Here is an 18233-nt window from a genome sequence, read left to right as displayed (position 1 = left end):
AAGCCTAGTTTTATATGTTTAACTTACAAAAATAAATCACTATATGCTTGCATATGTTCTCAGTAATGTACTAACTCATTTAATACTCTTACCATTCCCCGTGATGGAGACAATTCATTCTGTTTTACAAAAGCTGAAAATGAGGTTTCAAGAGTTTATATACATAGAGTTAGTTGCAGAGAAGATACCAGAGAGACAGAAGCAAAGACTCCCATCTCAGGGAATCTGTTGCTCCTATACACTGAAACACCCCCAAGTCACTCTCTTTCCTACATACTGAAAGTAGTGGATAGATAACAGTAATAGTAACTAATATTTATTGAGTGTTTACTGTCTGCAAGAAACTTTTCTAAAAGTTTCACATACGTAATTCATTTAAGGTCACAAGTAAAGTTTTGTGAGCTAGGCACCATAACCTTTCCCATTTTAAAGATTAGCAAACTGAATTGCTCACGATCACACAGCAGATATGTTACAGAGCACTCTTAACTGCTAGAATGTTCTGAGTAAACACACACACACAGACTACTGCGGGGGTAGAAGGCAGAACGCCTTATGTTATCACTTTCCCATGTTTAGTTGTTATAATCTTGATGTACTTTCTTACTTTTGTCTTTGAAATGACTATTACACTTCTTCGTTATTTCTCTCCACTTAAATCTGATCATATGTGTATAATCATGATAGATATAATGGTAGACACATTCAAACCATAGCATCTGGCAGACATGCTTCACATACAGTGGCTTGTGTCTGTCTTGTAAACTTTAGAGGACATGTCAGAGAAACTTCTAGGTTTGAACTTAAAAGAAAAAACTATAGTGTCATGAGCATGTTTCTTGTGCTTTACCTACTTTCATAAAAAATAAAGGGAAATTTAAATCTTACTGATCCTGTACAACAAAATTGAAATCCATATTACCACCATACATCATAGAATTGCATCTTCTATGTTTGGTTGGTTCAGTAATAAAGACAAGATAATCTGGAGAAAACTAGACCTGAAGAAAAGATTAAAAATAAATTCTTTTGAATTCCCTAATAGTTAGAGTGGGATCATATTCCACCATGATCCTGTCATGACTCAGAGTTCTCAAAGTTATTTAATTTATTTTTCTAGATTCAATCAGATATTCACACTCACAAAAGACCACTTCGATAAATGCTAAGAAAACCTACCCTTGGATGTCAAAACACAGTATTTTAAAGATGTCAGCTTCTCCTAAGCTCAATTATAAAATCACTGTGATCACATTCAAATACAATCGTATTTTTTTGCTATAACAAAATATAAATGAAAATCCATCTGAAAAATAGATAAGTTGGGAACCCCAAGGGATATTCTAAAAAAATGTTTTGTTCACTCAACAAGTATAGATGGAGGACCTGTGTCAAGCCTAATTTCCTCATTCTCATGGAGATAAAAAAGTTATAAAATACACTGCTAAAACGTAAACAAACAACCTAGAATTAATTTCAGAGAGTGGTAAATGGCAGGGAACAATGACAATGTTAAAGTAACAGAGAGTAAGTGAAAGAAGGTCGCTGACCCCCTAATTTGAGTGGTTAGAAAGCCTGTCTGAGGCAGTGGAGACCTATGTGACAAGTAGCCCACAATGAAAAGATCTTGGGGGGCAGTTCTCAAAGTGCGGATCATGAACCTCAAGAATTTCAGAGAGTCCACAACATAAAAAAATATTTTTATAATAACATTAAGATATTTTTTGCATGTTTCACATTATCTCAGAAATGAAAAGCAGTTTTCCAGAGGCTACATCACACAGGACATTGTCGCTCTGATGGTTAATAGACTACCTGCTTGTGTATTCTTGTGCTTTCTAGAATTTTCTATAGTCATAGGTTTAGAGTATAAATGTCCTTTCAGACATTAATTTACTTTTTTCTCAATAACAATAGTGTGTTCCTGCAATCTGTCTTCGTTTACACCTGCTATCATTTCTCTGCTTGGCTATTTATTATTCAGTGAATCATTATTTCACAATCTTTAAATTCTCTGTGTGTCTAGACAAGTGAGCAAAAAGAAGTAAATGTACTTTGTGGTCTTGTTTTGCAATAACACTTTAAACTTATTTTCAAAAATATTTCTAAATTTTAAAATTTTGTCTAAAACTGTTAGTATTTTGATATGATGTTTTATTCTATAAAATAAAAATCAATATATTTTTCTTGTATTTCAAGGTGGCTCATTGTTGTTAACAAGGGACATGCAAGGCTTTTTCTCAATCCACAGCTGCACTGCCCCAGATTGACATATCAGAGCATTCTCTAAGTCATGGGAAGAAGTAACCCACTCCAAAGGAGGTGAGTAAAAATGGAAATAAGCAACAAAAATATGATGAAAACCATATTATATCTTGGTTTTATAGATATCACTAACTTGTTTTGTCTTATGCAACAGAACATTTTAGATAGTTTCATGGTATCAATTGAGTTGTGGCATCATTTGGAGACCAATTAATCAAAGTTCAAAGAAAAATGAACCAAATATTTAACAGTAGATGTGAGAAACTCTAAACATCAAAAATGGTTGACTGTATCTTTTAAACTAGAAAGGAAAAGCCACTGAGCATTTTACTGGAAAAAGCATATTGCATGGGCTGAGAGGTACACACAAAAGCTGATATATGAAGGTGACATTGCTGAATGCCTGCTGGATGGAAAGTCAGTGAAAGAAATCATAGTGAGCCACTTTCCAATGATGCAGTGAGTCATCCAGATAAAGATTTATCCAAAACAGGAAGACTGAGTTAATATCATATCTTCTTACTTGTACTTTTGCCTTAAAAATGGACAATCTATAGACGACTCTGCCTGAACTAGCTACTTTCTAATGGAGTATTATTTTTAAGTGAAAATGTGACTTATACAAAATATGGTTTGTCTAATTGGGGTGTTTCACACATATAGTCTCAAAAAACAAAATGCATCTTTCACTTTAAGGAAAATAACTGACAATAGCTGACAAAATTCAACTCTGAAGCAGAACTTAGAATTTTAGAAATCAGTGTAAAAAATGTTCTTTGATACGATTTCAAGTTCTACATTACACAGAACCTTCCAAAAACTACCACTTTTTGAGGCTGATCTTTTCATTAAAGAAGAACATTTGACAAAACAGAAACAGGCTCAGAGACATAGTAAACAAACTGATGGTTACCAGGGGAGAGGAGGTGGCAGGGAATAAACTGCGAGTTCGAGATTTGCAAATGCTAACTAGTATATATAAAATAGGTATAAAACAAATTTCTTCTGTATAGCACAGGGAACTATATTCAATATCTTGTAGTAACCTATAGTGAAAAAGAACTTGGAAACAATTATATGTACATATATGTATGACTGAAACACTATGGGGTACACACCAGAAATTGACACATTGTAACTGACTATACTTCAATTAAAAAAATAATAAAGAAGAGTAATTGAAATTATTTTTAAAAATATGGTAATGTACTTATTTTCCCAAGTAAATATCTGAGTGAGACAAGATTTTCTACACATGTATCAAACACAGCAACTACTACAACAGATGGAACAAAGAAGCAGCTATAAGAATCCGGTTCTTGTCTATTAAGCCATTTATTTATTAAATAGATTTGCAAAAGTATAAAATAATTTCTCTCCTCTCACTACATATATTTTGGAAAATATAGGCATTTTATAAAAATATTACTTATGTTAACACACAATGAATTCATTATTGTTATCTGAAGGAATAAAAAAGACAAGAGACTAGCACTACCAAATATTATTTAATAAATAAAGCTTGAACAATGAGATCACAGAAATTTTAAGCTTGATCATATCCAAAATTCATGAATGAGTGGTGGAAATATATCCTCATATACCATTGATGGGAGTGATAATCAGAACAACAATTAGACAATAACTTCAAAGTCTTAAAATGTGAATGCACTTTTCTCCAGAAATTTCACTTTTGGAATTTTTCTAAAGCTATATTGCACTAGCACACAAAATTTGCTCAACACAGCATTAAATGTTATAACAATTAAATAGTGAAAACAACAAACAGAAAACACTGAAGCCACTGAAATGCTTGCCACTGAGCAAAAAAATAAGTAATTTTTGATATACCCATTCAATAGTGTGCTCTGTAACTAAATAAAATATGATGCAGAGATACATGTGTTAATAAGACAAAATTAGATAAATAGTCTAGGTGAAAAGTGCAAGGCATATAGGATAAAAGAGAGAGAGAGAGAAATAAATTTTGTTGAGTATACAGAACGTGTGTGAAATACTTGGAGTAATAAAATTTAAAACAATGATTACTTCTGGGGAGTGAGATTAGAAAGTCAGTTAGGTGAGAGATTATTTCACATTTAACTTTATATCCTTGTATGCTGTTAAATGTTTCAGCATGTTATACCATTCACATATATTATTTTTACAATGCAAACAAGTTAATGTAAAAATATAATAAACCCTATTATTCATAATTCTAAAAATATTTTTTTCAGGTAAGATGCCAAGAGAAATGGAAGCAACTGGAGAATGAGTTTAAAAATATACATCCATATGCATATAAGGACTCTGAAGATGAAAGATAGTTCCATGGTTCATAAGAAATGCTAAAATTATGAATGGTATTAATATTGATGTGTGGGAAGAAAAAAATTAGAATCGGATCCTTTACTACCTGATTTGAAAACATAAACCACCTATTAAAACAGTGTTTTGATTTAAAATATGCCTGTTGACATACAAATGGCCAGAAAGCACATGAAAAAAAATTGCTCAATACCACTAATTATCAAAGAAATGAAAATCAAAACTACAATGAGTCATCACCTCACACTGGTCAGAATGGCCATTATTAAAAAGTCCATAAATAATAAATGCTGGAGATGGTGTGGAGAAAAGGGAACCCTCCTACACTGTTGGTGGGAATGTAGTTTGGTGCAGCCATTTATGGAAAACAGTATGGAGATTCCTTAAAAACCTAAAAATAGACTTAACTATATGATCCAGCAATCCCACTCCTGGGCATATATCTGGAGGAAATTTTATTTCAGAAAGATACATGCACCCCAATGTTCATAGCAGCACTATGTCCAATAGCCAAGACATGGAAGCAACCTAAGTGTCCATCGACAGATGACTGGATAAAGAAGTTGTGGTATATTTATATAGTGGACTACTACTCAGCCATAAAAATAATAAAATAATGCCATTTGTGGCAACATGGATGGACCTGGAGATTGTCATACTAAGTGAAGTAAGTCTGAAAGAGAAAAGAAAATATCATATGATATCACTTATATGTGGAATCTAGAAAAATGACACAAATGAACTTATTTACAAAATGGAGACAGACTCACAGTCAGAGAAAACAAACTTATGGTTACCAGAGCGGGAGAAGGGGTAGGGAGGGATAAATTGGGAGTTTGGGATTCACAGATACTAACTACTATATATAAAATAGATCAACAACAAGGTCCTACTTCTGTATAGCACAGGAACTATATTCAATACCTTGTAATAGCCTATAATGAAAAAGAATGTGAAAAGAAATATGAATATATATGTACAACTGAATCACTATGCTATACACCAGACACTAATACAACATTGTAAATCAGCTATACTTCAATTAAAAATAAATAAGTAAATAAATAAATAAATAAAATGTGTCCATTGAGATAAGCACAATAGACAGATTCAGTACAGCCAATCTGAAAAATAAAATTCCATTGCATGTGATAGCACTTTGCAAAGTATAAGAGAAAGCAAAGTTTCATTGTAATATTAAAAAATAACAACTACATTATAATTATAGTAGAACTTAATACAGTTAATTAAAATGACATTATAAAATAACATTTAATGATATAGAAAAGTATTCACAACTTACTGTTACGTGAAAACAATTACAAAACTATAAGCATAATGTTCTCATATTTTTTGTGAGAACCAACATGTCTGTTGTGTGTGTGGTTGCACACTCACACCCTAAGACAAGACACCAAAAGATGGTTATCTCTAGGCTAGAATATTAATTTTCATTTTTCCCCCTGTAAGTATTCTCCAAATGTGCTAAAACTCTTGTTTTCCCCTGCACATTCTAAATGTGCTAAAACAAACAATCTTTATGACACTTATACTAAAAGAAGAGTCAAGTTTGAAACCCCAATGTATAAAATGGTAAGAACAGAACTTTCTCCTTTACCAGCAGAAAACTGTCATTATATTTACCCTATTCTATGTTCTCAGATGACTTCCCTTATCCACGTAGATAGATGCACAGTCATACATCACTACATACACAGAGCACAGGGAAACATGGAACACCATTCATCACCACAAAGGGAAAACAAAGTTGCACTTTGTTTGGATGGAGTACTGGTAACACATTGGCTTTAACTCTTCAGGTGAGAAGAAAAGACCTGTTGCAGAACTTGGGGAATTGGTTTCATAGAACCCATTGATTAGATGATCTCTGAGATTCATTCCAAATCTGTGGTTCTGTGACTCCATGAATAACTAAAATAGCTATAAAATAGTAAGCATTTAAATGCATTAATCACATATTATGCCAAGCCCTACACCAGTGGCTTTATACACGTTTCCTTTAATGCTCATAAGTTTTCCTACGGAAATCATCACACCCATTGTAAAGATGACATTAAAGTTATCAAGATTACATAATTTTTTCATTTTCACTTCTGGTAGGTTGCTTGAGAAAGTCTCTAATCTGTATCTCTCTTTCCACAAAGTCTGGGCTGTTTACTACTTTCCAACTACTACTTCTCTGTCATACTTTTACAGAATGGTTGACAGAGGGAACAGTCAAGTTGTGGTGAGCCTGAGGGCTCTGAGAAGTCCCGGGTTGGATTCAGAACCAGGAGGGTGAAATAGAATGTCCCTCACTATCTTTGCTGGTTTCAGGTAACAGAGGGAATCTAGTTGGTGGGCTGAGGGGAAAACTTAAGTCATTTTAACACAGATTCTGATGAAGTCTCCATGACCCATTACCACAAAGGACCTGATCTCCACTCACCAGGATGGAAAGCTCAGATCTCACCCAGAAAGTCTAAAATGTGCCTGTGGAAGTGTGCGTAACTTTGAATGTGTAATGCACAAAGAAACTACTGCTCAGCTAATTTTTTTTCCATTTTAAAAAACTATTACCAAGTTAATATTTCAGCTTTTCCTCAACAAATAATAATAGTGCCTATAAAATATTTTAAACTGATTGAATTAACTAACTTGTCTCAGCGCCATCCTATCCAACCTTTTTCCAATGGGTGAAGATGCTCATGATTTTGTTCTTCCATTTACTTGTTAGGTGACTTTTAGCAAATTATTTAGACTTTCTGAGTCTCCATTTTTACTTCTTTGAAAATGTGATAATAATATCTATACGGATTTTAAAGCACAAAATTTAAATTTAGAAATATGTGAAAATTCTGAGGAAAAAAGCATGGAAAAAAGTAGATACATCATAAATATTAATTTAATTTCTTTCTAATGGCCAAAGAAATATGCTTTAAAATACACAACATTATCCAATTTTTGGTCTCACAGAACTAATTTTATAGAAAAAAAGTATACATGGACAGTATCAGTTTCACAAAAAGCTCAGTCCAATTTAATACATTTAAACTCTATTGCAGGCACCACAACACATTTATTGCTTCATAAAGAAAAGTCCTTGGAGTAACTAACTGGAATTTTTCAAATGAAATCTCAGATTATAGAATTTGACACACTTAAAGTTAATGCTTAGAATTGTTTTAACTATCTTCTGACAATGAATCACCTCATTATGTGTGATGGGTCTGTCTGTCTGTTTTTTTTTTTTCTTGATTTCTTGTAAGTATTCATGTCCTCTATTATTAAACTGAAGCCTTTCTAAAATTTTCTTTAAATGTTACGCTATGAATCACCTTACAGTTCTATGAATTACTTTCAAGAAGATTATCTTTTGTTTAACAGTTCTCTGACAAAAATGAGGCATTTATTCTAATATTAATTTTTCAGATAAATGCATTAGTAGTCATAGAGTTAAGTGACTTTCAACCAGTCTCCTAGCTAAAAAGTAACATATTTAAATTATTTTAAAAGGGAAAAATCTTACCATGTGGCAACTTAAAAGTAGCTGATTCTAAGAGTTCTTATAAACATGAGGAAATGAAAATTTTGGGGAAAAATCCTACAAATAAAGCTGATACAATCACAAAATGGAATAGACAAGGAATTGAGTAGATCTCTCATTTTCTAGAAGCATGCATCAGGAAATGATAAGGAAAGATATATCAAACCAGGCCTTTGGGAGATTACAATTAAGCATAACTTTTACGTTTGAAAGAAAAATATTGCTAGCATGCAATGACAGAGTGAAAAATTATTACTTTGTGATATTTTTAGTATACATTTTTTTCATGTTCTTTTATGCTTTTTGGCAGTAAGCTATAGAATACTATCCCCAAGTGAGGTTTTGGATGAATTCCTAAATTAAATCCACAAAATAAGAAACAGGCAGAATATTACTGATTGGTTCCAGACCTGAATAGCATAAAACGAGTCTGCTTAACATAAGCAAACTGAAAATGTTGGTATTTATCATTTGTATCAGAGGATACATGAAACATTTTAATATTTTAGAAACTAACGTGTTTCCCTCTTGACCAAAAATTTAGTTTGTCCAAGTAAATCAATATAGATTTCAAGGGTAATGAGCAAAGAAGGATTCAATTCCTCTGAGTCGGCTCACTTGCATTTTCCGGAAATTGTTCATTCTCTTTATGATTTATGAGACCTTTACATGGACATGGTATTTGGCTGAGAGAATTGCATTTAATTGCTGCCACAGCTATGGAAGGAGAGGGCTCTGTAAGAGAAATGTTCTCACTGTAGATGTCTCACTTGCAGCAGAACTCCAGTTCTGGTTAAAAGCTATGGTATTTGGGCTAGTTAAGCATGTATCTCTCTCTCTTATTCCATAGGGACTGAGCTGGGCTGTCCTTGCTCACCAAGTCCACCTGCACTTCGTTAGAGAGCGGGGTGTTCCATGCCACACCACAAGAACCCCACAATGACATAACTCCATTCAGAGACTGGCGTGACTGGGCTGGGTTTCCCTCCCCCCCTCAGCTCTTGTATCACTAAGAATCTGGCAGCCAGTTCCGTCCTGACAGAGTTTACAGCATATATTGGTGGATTCTTGTCCATAGTGCATCTGCTTTAAGAATTAACGAAAGCAGTGTCAAGACAGTAAGGTAAGCGCTGTTTTAACTATAGCACTGGGGATGCTGACTGTTTGGGACAGTGTTTATTGTAACAGGGACAGGAAAAATTCCAGAGCTATTCAACAGCAAATCCACAATTTTGAGCATTTACTTTCACATTTTGCTTAATATACTTTCCATGATTTATGGATTTGGATAAATTTTATACAGTATTTACTGCATTGCTTAGCAAAGGAAGTTATAAAAAGTTTCATTGTTGGAATGACAACACTAGACACAGTGAAAAAGTATGGCATTTAAAATGTTTGCTATTTTATGCTATTTAGCTATTTGTGTTAGTATTATTAGAAGCTAACTTTGGAGCAAAGAAAGGCCATTTTAATCAGTATTCAAAATATTTTGCAACAAGTATGTTGTTATCTTTTGTTATAATTTGCCATAAACATTTTGTGTTGTTATAAAATGTGAGCTAAAGGATTTAGACATTTATGAATTTTTTATTTCTATTTTGTTAATTTAATAGATTTGGGTTTTGGATGTATGTCTTAAGAAACAGAAACATGTTTTAAAAAAAAACTCTGGGAAACATGATTTACTTTTTGAGGAAAAAAAAAAGCATTTCCTTCATAGCCACAGGTATTTGAAAAGACTTGGGAAAAGTAAAGTGTGTTTTTGCTTCATAGTGGAGTCATTATACAGTTACAAACTCTCTTTGAATTCAGAGTCCTTGTTTTCACTCTGCCAAAAAATATGGAAGCATTTTTCATTACTAGTCAATACTCACATTATAGTTACCATGTCTATTTTGGTGTATACTGAATTAAAATAAGGTGGAAGCTTATTAATGAAGCAAGACAAATCCTTACAACATTAACATACTGTAACTTATGAAGGATTTTATAATTATGTTAGCACTCTGTAATTGTTCTCATGGCTAAGTCCTGTCAACTAAATTAAATGACTCCATCATAATATCAGGGAATAATTTACTAAGAATCTGGCTACATGTTACATTACATCAGTCATCAGAGTGATTCTGACCTTTTGAGTGTTTCATCTGCTAGAATAAAGTGCCTTATAATTTCAAGCTAAAGCAAAGCAAAGATGTTTAAAATTCCTGAGAGTAGAAAATCCTGCTAACCCACGTTACCTAGACCCAAAAGCTTGTACCATGTTTCTCGCTGGAAGAGATCTGACTTTATGGTATCTATTGGAATGTGATTTCTGCTTCGCATTCACGATTTCCCTCCCAGGGTTACCAACTTCTCAGCTGTAATCCTTCATTCTACAAAAGCCCAACTCTGATATCCTGTTTCCCTTTACCTAAACTGCTGACCCTCTGCTTCAAGCAACTGAATATGTACTTCATTGAACCCCACCTTAGAAACAAGTTCCTATGAGAAGATCACTGTCACGAAGTGTTTTTAAATTACCTTCTCAATTTTATCCTTTCCTACATGGCTCTTAGTCACTTTTTAATACAGACTTTCCTCAATTTCCACATCTCTCCCACTTCCACTCTGTGAGAGAACTAAAATCCAGATAAATGAATCCTGCCTTCTTAAATTTTAACATGAAGAAAGTAGACAACTTGTGAGTTATTGAGAGAAAGGAAAACTTTCATTCAAAATTTTGAAAAGAATGTCATTCTCTACCAGTGGAATTTTTTCTCAGTGTAAACATTTTTAGAGTTTGTCACATTTCCTTGATTAAAAAACATTAGCTTTACTAACACTAATATATTAAATGTTAATTTTGGAACACAGTTTTGTAATGTGCTTAAAAGTATAGCATGTCACACAAAAGTTGAAATAATACTTACACCCCCACCAGGAATTCTGTTTCCCTTCCTCCGAATCAACAATAAAGACATTTTTAAAGGAACGTGCCCCCCGCCCCGACCTTCCCCACCACACACACATAAGAACAGCTTTTCTCCAGACAAAATCACAGACTGCCCATGTTCCCAGTTAGGATCTGTCTAATGAGACATTTTAATGATGTTGAATAGCAGGGTAGAAGGTACAGTTTACAACTGTCTTCTCATATTTGTTTCTTCTGGTTGAAGGGTGTTCTGCAGCAATGTTCTAACATGGTGGTTAATAGGCATGTCCCAGAAACCTCTTGGGAAAGATATTTAATTAAGGACCTAGAGAGGTTGACTGCAACAACCTCTCTGGCTGGCTCGCCCAGAAGGGGGCGCCTGTGTATACAGTCTGCCCTGGAACCTGGTCACCTCTCCATACGTTGCAAGCGTACATCCTTACCTTAATACTTAAACACAAATTAAAAAGACATCATTAGTGCACTTAAAAAAGCATGAAAAAATAATAAGATACACATTTGCTAATGTACTGTTTTTCTTCTCAATTATATTTTTTCCTGAAAGTATGCTATTTTGTAATAAGACGTTTCCACTTTATTTAGGAGTCAAAACATTTGCCAAAAATGAATCTAGGTGTGTTTACTCTCCTCTTGGCATTAGTTGGTGGTGCCAATGGCTACTACTATGAAGATTACGATTTCCCCCTATCGATATATGGGAGGTCATCACCAAACTGTGCACCAGAATGTAACTGCCCTGAAAGTTATCCATCCGCCATGTATTGCGATGAGCTGAAACTGAAAAGCGTGCCAATGGTGCCTCCTGGCATCAAGTACCTTTACCTTCGGAATAACCAAATTGACCATATTGATGACAAGGCCTTTGAAAATGTAACTGATCTGCAGTGGCTCATTCTGGATCATAACCTTCTAGAAAATTCCAAGATAAAAGGAAGAGTTTTCTCTAAACTGAAACAACTGAAGAAGCTGCATATAAATTACAACAATCTGACAGAGTCTGTGGGCCCCCTTCCCAAGTCTCTGGTGGACCTGCAGCTCACAAACAACAAGATCTCGAAGCTTGGCTCCCTCGATGGACTGGTTAACCTGACCTTCATCCACCTTCAGCACAATCAGTTGAAAGAGGATACTGTTTCAGCTGCCTTTAAAGGTCTTAAGGGACTCGAGTACCTTGATCTGAGCTTCAATCAGATGACCAAACTGCCTTCTGGTCTCCCAGTATCTCTTCTAACTCTCTACTTGGACAACAACAAGATCAGCAACATCCCTGATGAGTATTTCAAGCGTTTTAATGGGCTGCAGTATCTGCGTTTGTCTCATAACGAACTGGCTGATAGTGGGATACCTGGAAATTCTTTCAATTTATCATCCCTGCTGGAGCTGGACCTCTCCTATAATAAGCTTAAAAATATACCGACTGTCAATGAAAACCTCGAAAACTACTACCTGGAGGTCAATGAACTTGAAAGTAAGTAGAAAGCTGTGCCTCTCTTTGAATGATGTGTCTTCAAGGTTTTAAATGCCTAAGTTGTGCAACACAAATATGGCATCTGGCTCCATTTTTTAAAAAATGAAAATGTCAACAACGTATTTCTCTGGAATGTAGAAGAATTCCAGTTCAGTTACTCATCCCATATATGGCTTTTCTTTGGAGTGTTCAGATAAGAAACCATTAACCACACAGAATTTAAATATTCACTTTTTCAAATTTAATATTCTGGGCTAATGAATCCTGCTATGTTATCTCTTGATGTTTATCTGTTATTATTTGCCTCCTCCATGACTTTGATTTATGTTCTACATTTATTTATTGGCAAGATCTAGCTAAGGGAGAAAACAAGTCCAGAAAAGGCACAGTTAACAGTAGCTTTTACATCTCTCCTGCTTGTCCCCAGAGCAGCCCACGTACGTGGTCTTCTCTGCCATCTTTACCTGGGACTCACCATGTTACTCTGCTATCATGACCATCATCTGTCTCTGTTATCCCTGTTGTGGTGTGTGTGGTCTTCATGGTGTTCTTATGAGGACTGTAAGGAAGATTCAGGAGGAATATGATAAGGGTTTGGAATATTTTCATAGTAGTATCACAAAGTCCCTTTTCTTATATACAACCTTTTACCTCATTTGATTTTCCCACCTTTCTCTTGCTGCCATAGTTTATTTTTCATTCATCTCTGGGTGGGAGTTTGACCTGAACCACTTGGGCTGTTTATACACTCTTCTGGTCTTCTGGGAAATTTTTCAATTTAAATTCTACGGGGATTCAGATGGGAAATTGACACTTACCATTCCGTACTCTTTAACAGAAGTTGACAGAAGAGAAAAACCTATAATTTACAAAGTTTTTAAGATGGAAAATCAGGTGGAAAATACCAATTCATCCGTAGACAATTTTATCTGCAAAATAATCTATTGAAATTGTACATCTTTGTACCATGAAAATTGATTCCCTTGTCGTATGGGGTAAGGACATTGACACTTTTATCAGAAAAGCTTCAGTGTGCCTTATTAACATGATACGCTGTAATTCTGCAACAGCTTCATGTAACCCCTAGTAGGGCTGGGGTGTTCTCATGAAGGAGACCATGACTGCCATCTCTGAAATGCTACCCGTTCTTTCTTGTATCTGAAAAGCTTACTTGTCGTACAGTACATGGCCAAGCTATCAGAGCTAAACCCTTACAGTTGTTTCCAGGAGAAAATTCACTATGTGGCAATATATGGTTCCACATTATAAACATTTGTGGTTAAGAGGAAGGATGTTCGGACAGGCCAAAATGCTAATGGGATTTAAGATGTTCAAAGGCTGAAGAAATCCATTAGACTTGGTGGGTAGAGGTTAGTCACAGGAGCAAGACTACCTCCTACTCTGAGACAAAAAAAAAAAAATGGGAGAGATACAGATGCAGGAGCATTTGAGAGGGAAAGACCTGTTTTTTCATTGCATTAGTAAAAACATAATGAGCCAGTGTAAGAGATAAGACAGGTGGTCTATGGGAGAAATGCCAACAGCCACTCAGTGCCAGGCCGAGACTGAAACCACAGTGCCCAACACATACAGCCATATGAAAATGAGTAGTTACGTTCACTTCTTCCATCTCCTTGACATTCAGTTATCCACATTTCAGGGACTCTTGCCCTTTCACTTTGCGTGTGAGTCTTCACCTTAGTTTGTTTTGCTGCATAATAATTATGCACACCAACTTCCCACATTATCTTAAGATAAAAAGAACCCCTTAATGTTTCTCTAATATTAGAAAGTATACGGCAAAAAAACTTTCTCATATTTCAAACTTGCAACTTTTAGCATTAGCCTAATCACAAATGTTCTTAATGTAAGGCAATTTGTAAAACAGAAAAAATCAAAAGGGCACCAATAATTATTTAGTACATAATATGTGCTAGCAGTGTTGTGAAGTATTTTACATACCTTAATGAACGTAATTCATGCCGCACAGTGTGATAGATATATTCACTTCTAACAAGAAGATCAGATAAACGTTCCAGATGGTAAATGGCAGAGGTAGAAAGCTAAAACAGACCTAATCCATGTTTTCTCCATTATTCCATACTTTCTCAGAGGTAGGTATCAAATGCAAGATCCCTGGAATATGACTGATGAGTTATTTAAGACAACATTTTAGAGGAAATAACTGCAGTGTGTTTGGGCTTCCACTAGAATCATTGTTGCTAGAGTCTGAGAACGAAAGAGGTTAAAATAACAAGATAAAGGGCCAGATGAGGTTCATCGGAAATGACTTGGGCACCCGTAGGCAGTTTCTATGCACATACATAGATTATGCAGTCTACTGTCAGTCTTTGTGTCCATTAAAAACTAAATCAGTTTTTCATTTGTGGCAGCTTTTTGACCACAAAAGAAAAGGACATGGGCTGAGATGGTGGGCATCCCAGGATCTGCGTTTTGCTTTGGAGTTTATAATCATGTCATGAAGTGTGGTTGTTGGAAAATTCTTCAGAGGTCGTCTATTTTAAGATGCAGAAACCTAGGGTGCTTACACTGGTGAGCTTGTTTATACAACAGCACTAATATTAGATTTCTTCAGGCTAGACTGTTTCAAAACAATGCTTAGATAATATGACACACTCACTGAATGTCTTTCTGAAATCAAGTCTTTTTAAATCAAGAACTTAAATATATTCCGTTTGAAAAATTCTATTAAGTTTCCTGACCTATCATAGGTATTCTGTACTAAATACTGCTGGGCTATGTGGTAGTCTGAAATATTCCTTTAGTAGTTCCAAGTTCAAAGATACATCAAATGAGTGAGATAGATAAAATTAGAGATCTGACCTTTTTTTAAATGATTTTTTTTCCAAACTCATGTACTAAAAAAAATGATTGATGTTTTTCATTCTTTAATTTTCAGAGTTTGAAGTAAAAAGCTTCTGTAAGATCCTGGGACCATTATCCTACTCCAAGATCAAACACTTGCGCCTGGACGGCAATCGCCTCACCCACACCAGTCTGCCTCCTGATATGTACGAATGTCTACGTGTGGCCAACGAAATCACTGTGAATTAGTATCTACTAATTCCAGTTATGTTGAGGTATATCCTCGAACAGCATTTTATGGTTATGTTTATTTGTGTGTCAGTTTTATAGTATTCATTTTGTTGTTGTTGTTTATTCCTTGAATTTCAAATTCTGAGGGAAAATGTTTTGTAAACATTTGACTACTTTTATAAAAGGAGAGATGAAAGGCAGGCCTATTTCATCACAAGCACAGACACATACACACATATAGAAAACAAACTTAATGCTTTCTTTGTAAATTTAGTGTTTTCTACATCCTTACTGTCAAATGACGTGCAAAGCTTTTTACTGGTTTCATGGAAGTCAGCCAAGTTTTTTCATTCCTAAACTTTAACTTAATGTGCCAAAAAGCATGGTTACATACATATGAACGTTTCCTGTCTTAAAACAAATTATCTCAAGGTTCAAATTTTAATGTTCAAATTTGTTTAGCTGAAAAATAGGTGGTAAATTTCCAGACCAATGATTTTGCAAACTATTAGACAAAATTCATGAAGCCATATACACTTAAAGCTGTATTTTTAGTGTCACGAATTTAATATACTTACCTAGTGAAACTCTTCTTTTCTAGAATTATTTTTTTCATTCTAAGTCATGTGTATGTTTCTTTTTGATTATTTGCATGTTATGTTTAACAAGCTAATACCAAAATAAAACATAGCAAATGGCATCACTGTGTTTGGCTTCTTGTGAAATTCGTATCTCTCATGTAAAAAAGCAGATAAAATAATAGATTAGAACTCAAAAATATCTCTAGCCTGAAATAATTTTACTGTTAAATAGAATTTTTCACTAAATAGTCTGCTTCTAGCATCCACTTGTAAAGTTGTAAAAACTTATAAAGTTTTTAAAGATATCTTACAATATGTACTTAAAAGTGTGCAGATCCCAATTGTGTCCTGCAGTTCATCTCAGTTCTGACACTAGGTACCTGGAGACAGTGTCAGATTGTACAGGTTAAGGGTTCAGTCCTGCAGGATGGCTCTCCCTCCCCACTTCAGATGCCAGTTGAAAGCCCAGGTTGTAACCTCTACTTCTGACCAACTGGTTATAAAGTTTCCCCAGAGTTTCCCTTCCTGGACTTGATGAATTTGCTAGAGCAGCTCATAGAACAGGAAAACTTATTTACTCACTAGATTATGTGTTTATTATAAAATGTTACAACTCGGGAACAGCCAGATGGAACAGCTACATAAGGCAAGGTATGGGGAAAGGGTGCTGAGCTTCCTTGCTCTCTCCAAGTGTGCGCCACTCTCCCCAAATCTCCACAGTTTCAGCGATGAAAGCTCTCGGAATCTTGTTCTTTTGGGTTCTTGTGGAGGCTTTATTTCATAGACATGATTGATTAAACAACTGGCCATTGGCAATTGAGTTCAATCTCACCTGGGAGGTGTTGGGAAGGAACTGAATGTTCAGACCCTTCTAATCACAGGGTTGGGTCACTCCGCAACCAGTCCCCCATCCTTTCTGAAGTCCCTTCAATAACATAACAAAAGATGCCTTTATTGCTCTTACTCAGGAAATTTCAAAAGTTTTAGGAGTTGTGAGCCGAACCTTGGACAAAGACTAAATACACGTAAGAAAGACTAAATATACATTAAGATGACCAAATATATATTTCTTATAAACCACAATGTTACAGTACTTAAATCTCACAATATCCTTGGATATTTGTCATTTATTCCCGTTCCTGTTGGTTTTACTGACTTTTTGCAATGATTTTCCATTAAATAAAAAGGAAGTGTAAGATCTCAGCAATTACTAGTTGGTTGTAAGCAAAATGGTGGATAACTTCCAGCACTAAAAATGTTGAATATATATAAATGTTTCTGAAAATGAGATTTAAAAGATCAATTTATCTTGAAACCAATATATTTGTAACATAGGGTTAGAGTTTATAATCCAGAAAGTTTTCAGCTTTTTATATTATGAGTATCCTTGACTCTATACAATGAAAAATATAATTAACTTCTACCTTACCTAGGTAATACTAAAGCATATGTTTAGAGCCAGATGTTGCACATCCAAAGATAACACTCATCCCGTATGAGTGAATATATAGTCTCAAATGTGCCTCAAACAAAGGCAGTGTCTCTTGAAAGCATCATATGTTTTAACAACATTTTTAGTGAACCCTGTCTTATGGTAAAGTGGCCTGTCATCAAAGGACTATTCTCCATTGAGACTGCACAGATTGGCTGATGACTGACCCACACATTACATTAAGTACACCATGCATTTTTGATCATCATGTCTTTTCCACATAAAGGTAAGTTCCTTGAGCTGTGATAGTACTTTCAGGTCATTTCTCCATATAAACTTAAAACCTATTTTCTCCCAATAAAACTGTAATATAGAAGAAATGAAAATAATTTATTCTTGCCCTCTCTATAAAAAATCACCGTCAATCCTTTGAAATTTACTCTCAACTAGGTAGTAGAGAATGTGCCGTAAATTTTTTTAGAAAGAATGTTTTAGGCTTAAACAAGCTTTGTCTCTATATCACTTAGAAAAAACATCTTTTCAGCTGACAGTCTACATCTTTAAAAGTCTTTACTTTATCACAATCCAAAGTCATTTTTTATCCCTCAGCCTAAATA

General features: G+C 34.7%; 1 protein-coding gene and 1 long non-coding RNA gene across 2 annotated transcripts in view; one reads left to right on the top strand and one right to left on the bottom strand.

Annotated features, from left to right (window-relative positions):
- Positions 1–18233, bottom strand: part of LOC105092215 (uncharacterized) — a 447960-nt gene that overhangs the window by 129590 nt on the left and 300137 nt on the right. The window lies entirely within an intron of this gene.
- LUM (lumican) lies at positions 8907–16303 on the top strand. The gene is made up of 3 exons (XM_010983866.3): positions 8907–9263; positions 11661–12546; positions 15467–16303. Exons 2-3 carry the CDS (start codon positions 11682–11684, stop codon positions 15619–15621), a joined length of 1020 nt encoding a protein of 339 aa, XP_010982168.1. The 5' UTR covers positions 8907–9263; positions 11661–11681; the 3' UTR covers positions 15622–16303.

The sequence above is a fragment of the Camelus dromedarius genome, chromosome 11, assembly GCF_036321535.1.
Source record: "Camelus dromedarius isolate mCamDro1 chromosome 11, mCamDro1.pat, whole genome shotgun sequence".
Taxonomy (NCBI): Eukaryota; Metazoa; Chordata; class Mammalia; order Artiodactyla; family Camelidae; genus Camelus; species Camelus dromedarius.
This window is presented reverse-complemented; position numbering and strand designations above follow the sequence as displayed.

What these genes read in the sequence shown, in the direction of transcription:
- LUM (XM_010983866.3), top strand. Translation starts at nt 11,682, where the DNA reads ATGAATCTAGGTGTGTTTACTCTCCTCTTGGCATTAGTTGGTGGTGCC. An exon ending in GGAGGTCAATGAACTTGAAA is followed by an intron (nt 12,547 to 15,466) that starts GTAAGTAGAAAG and finishes TTTAATTTTCAG; the next exon opens with AGTTTGAAGTAAAAAGCTTC.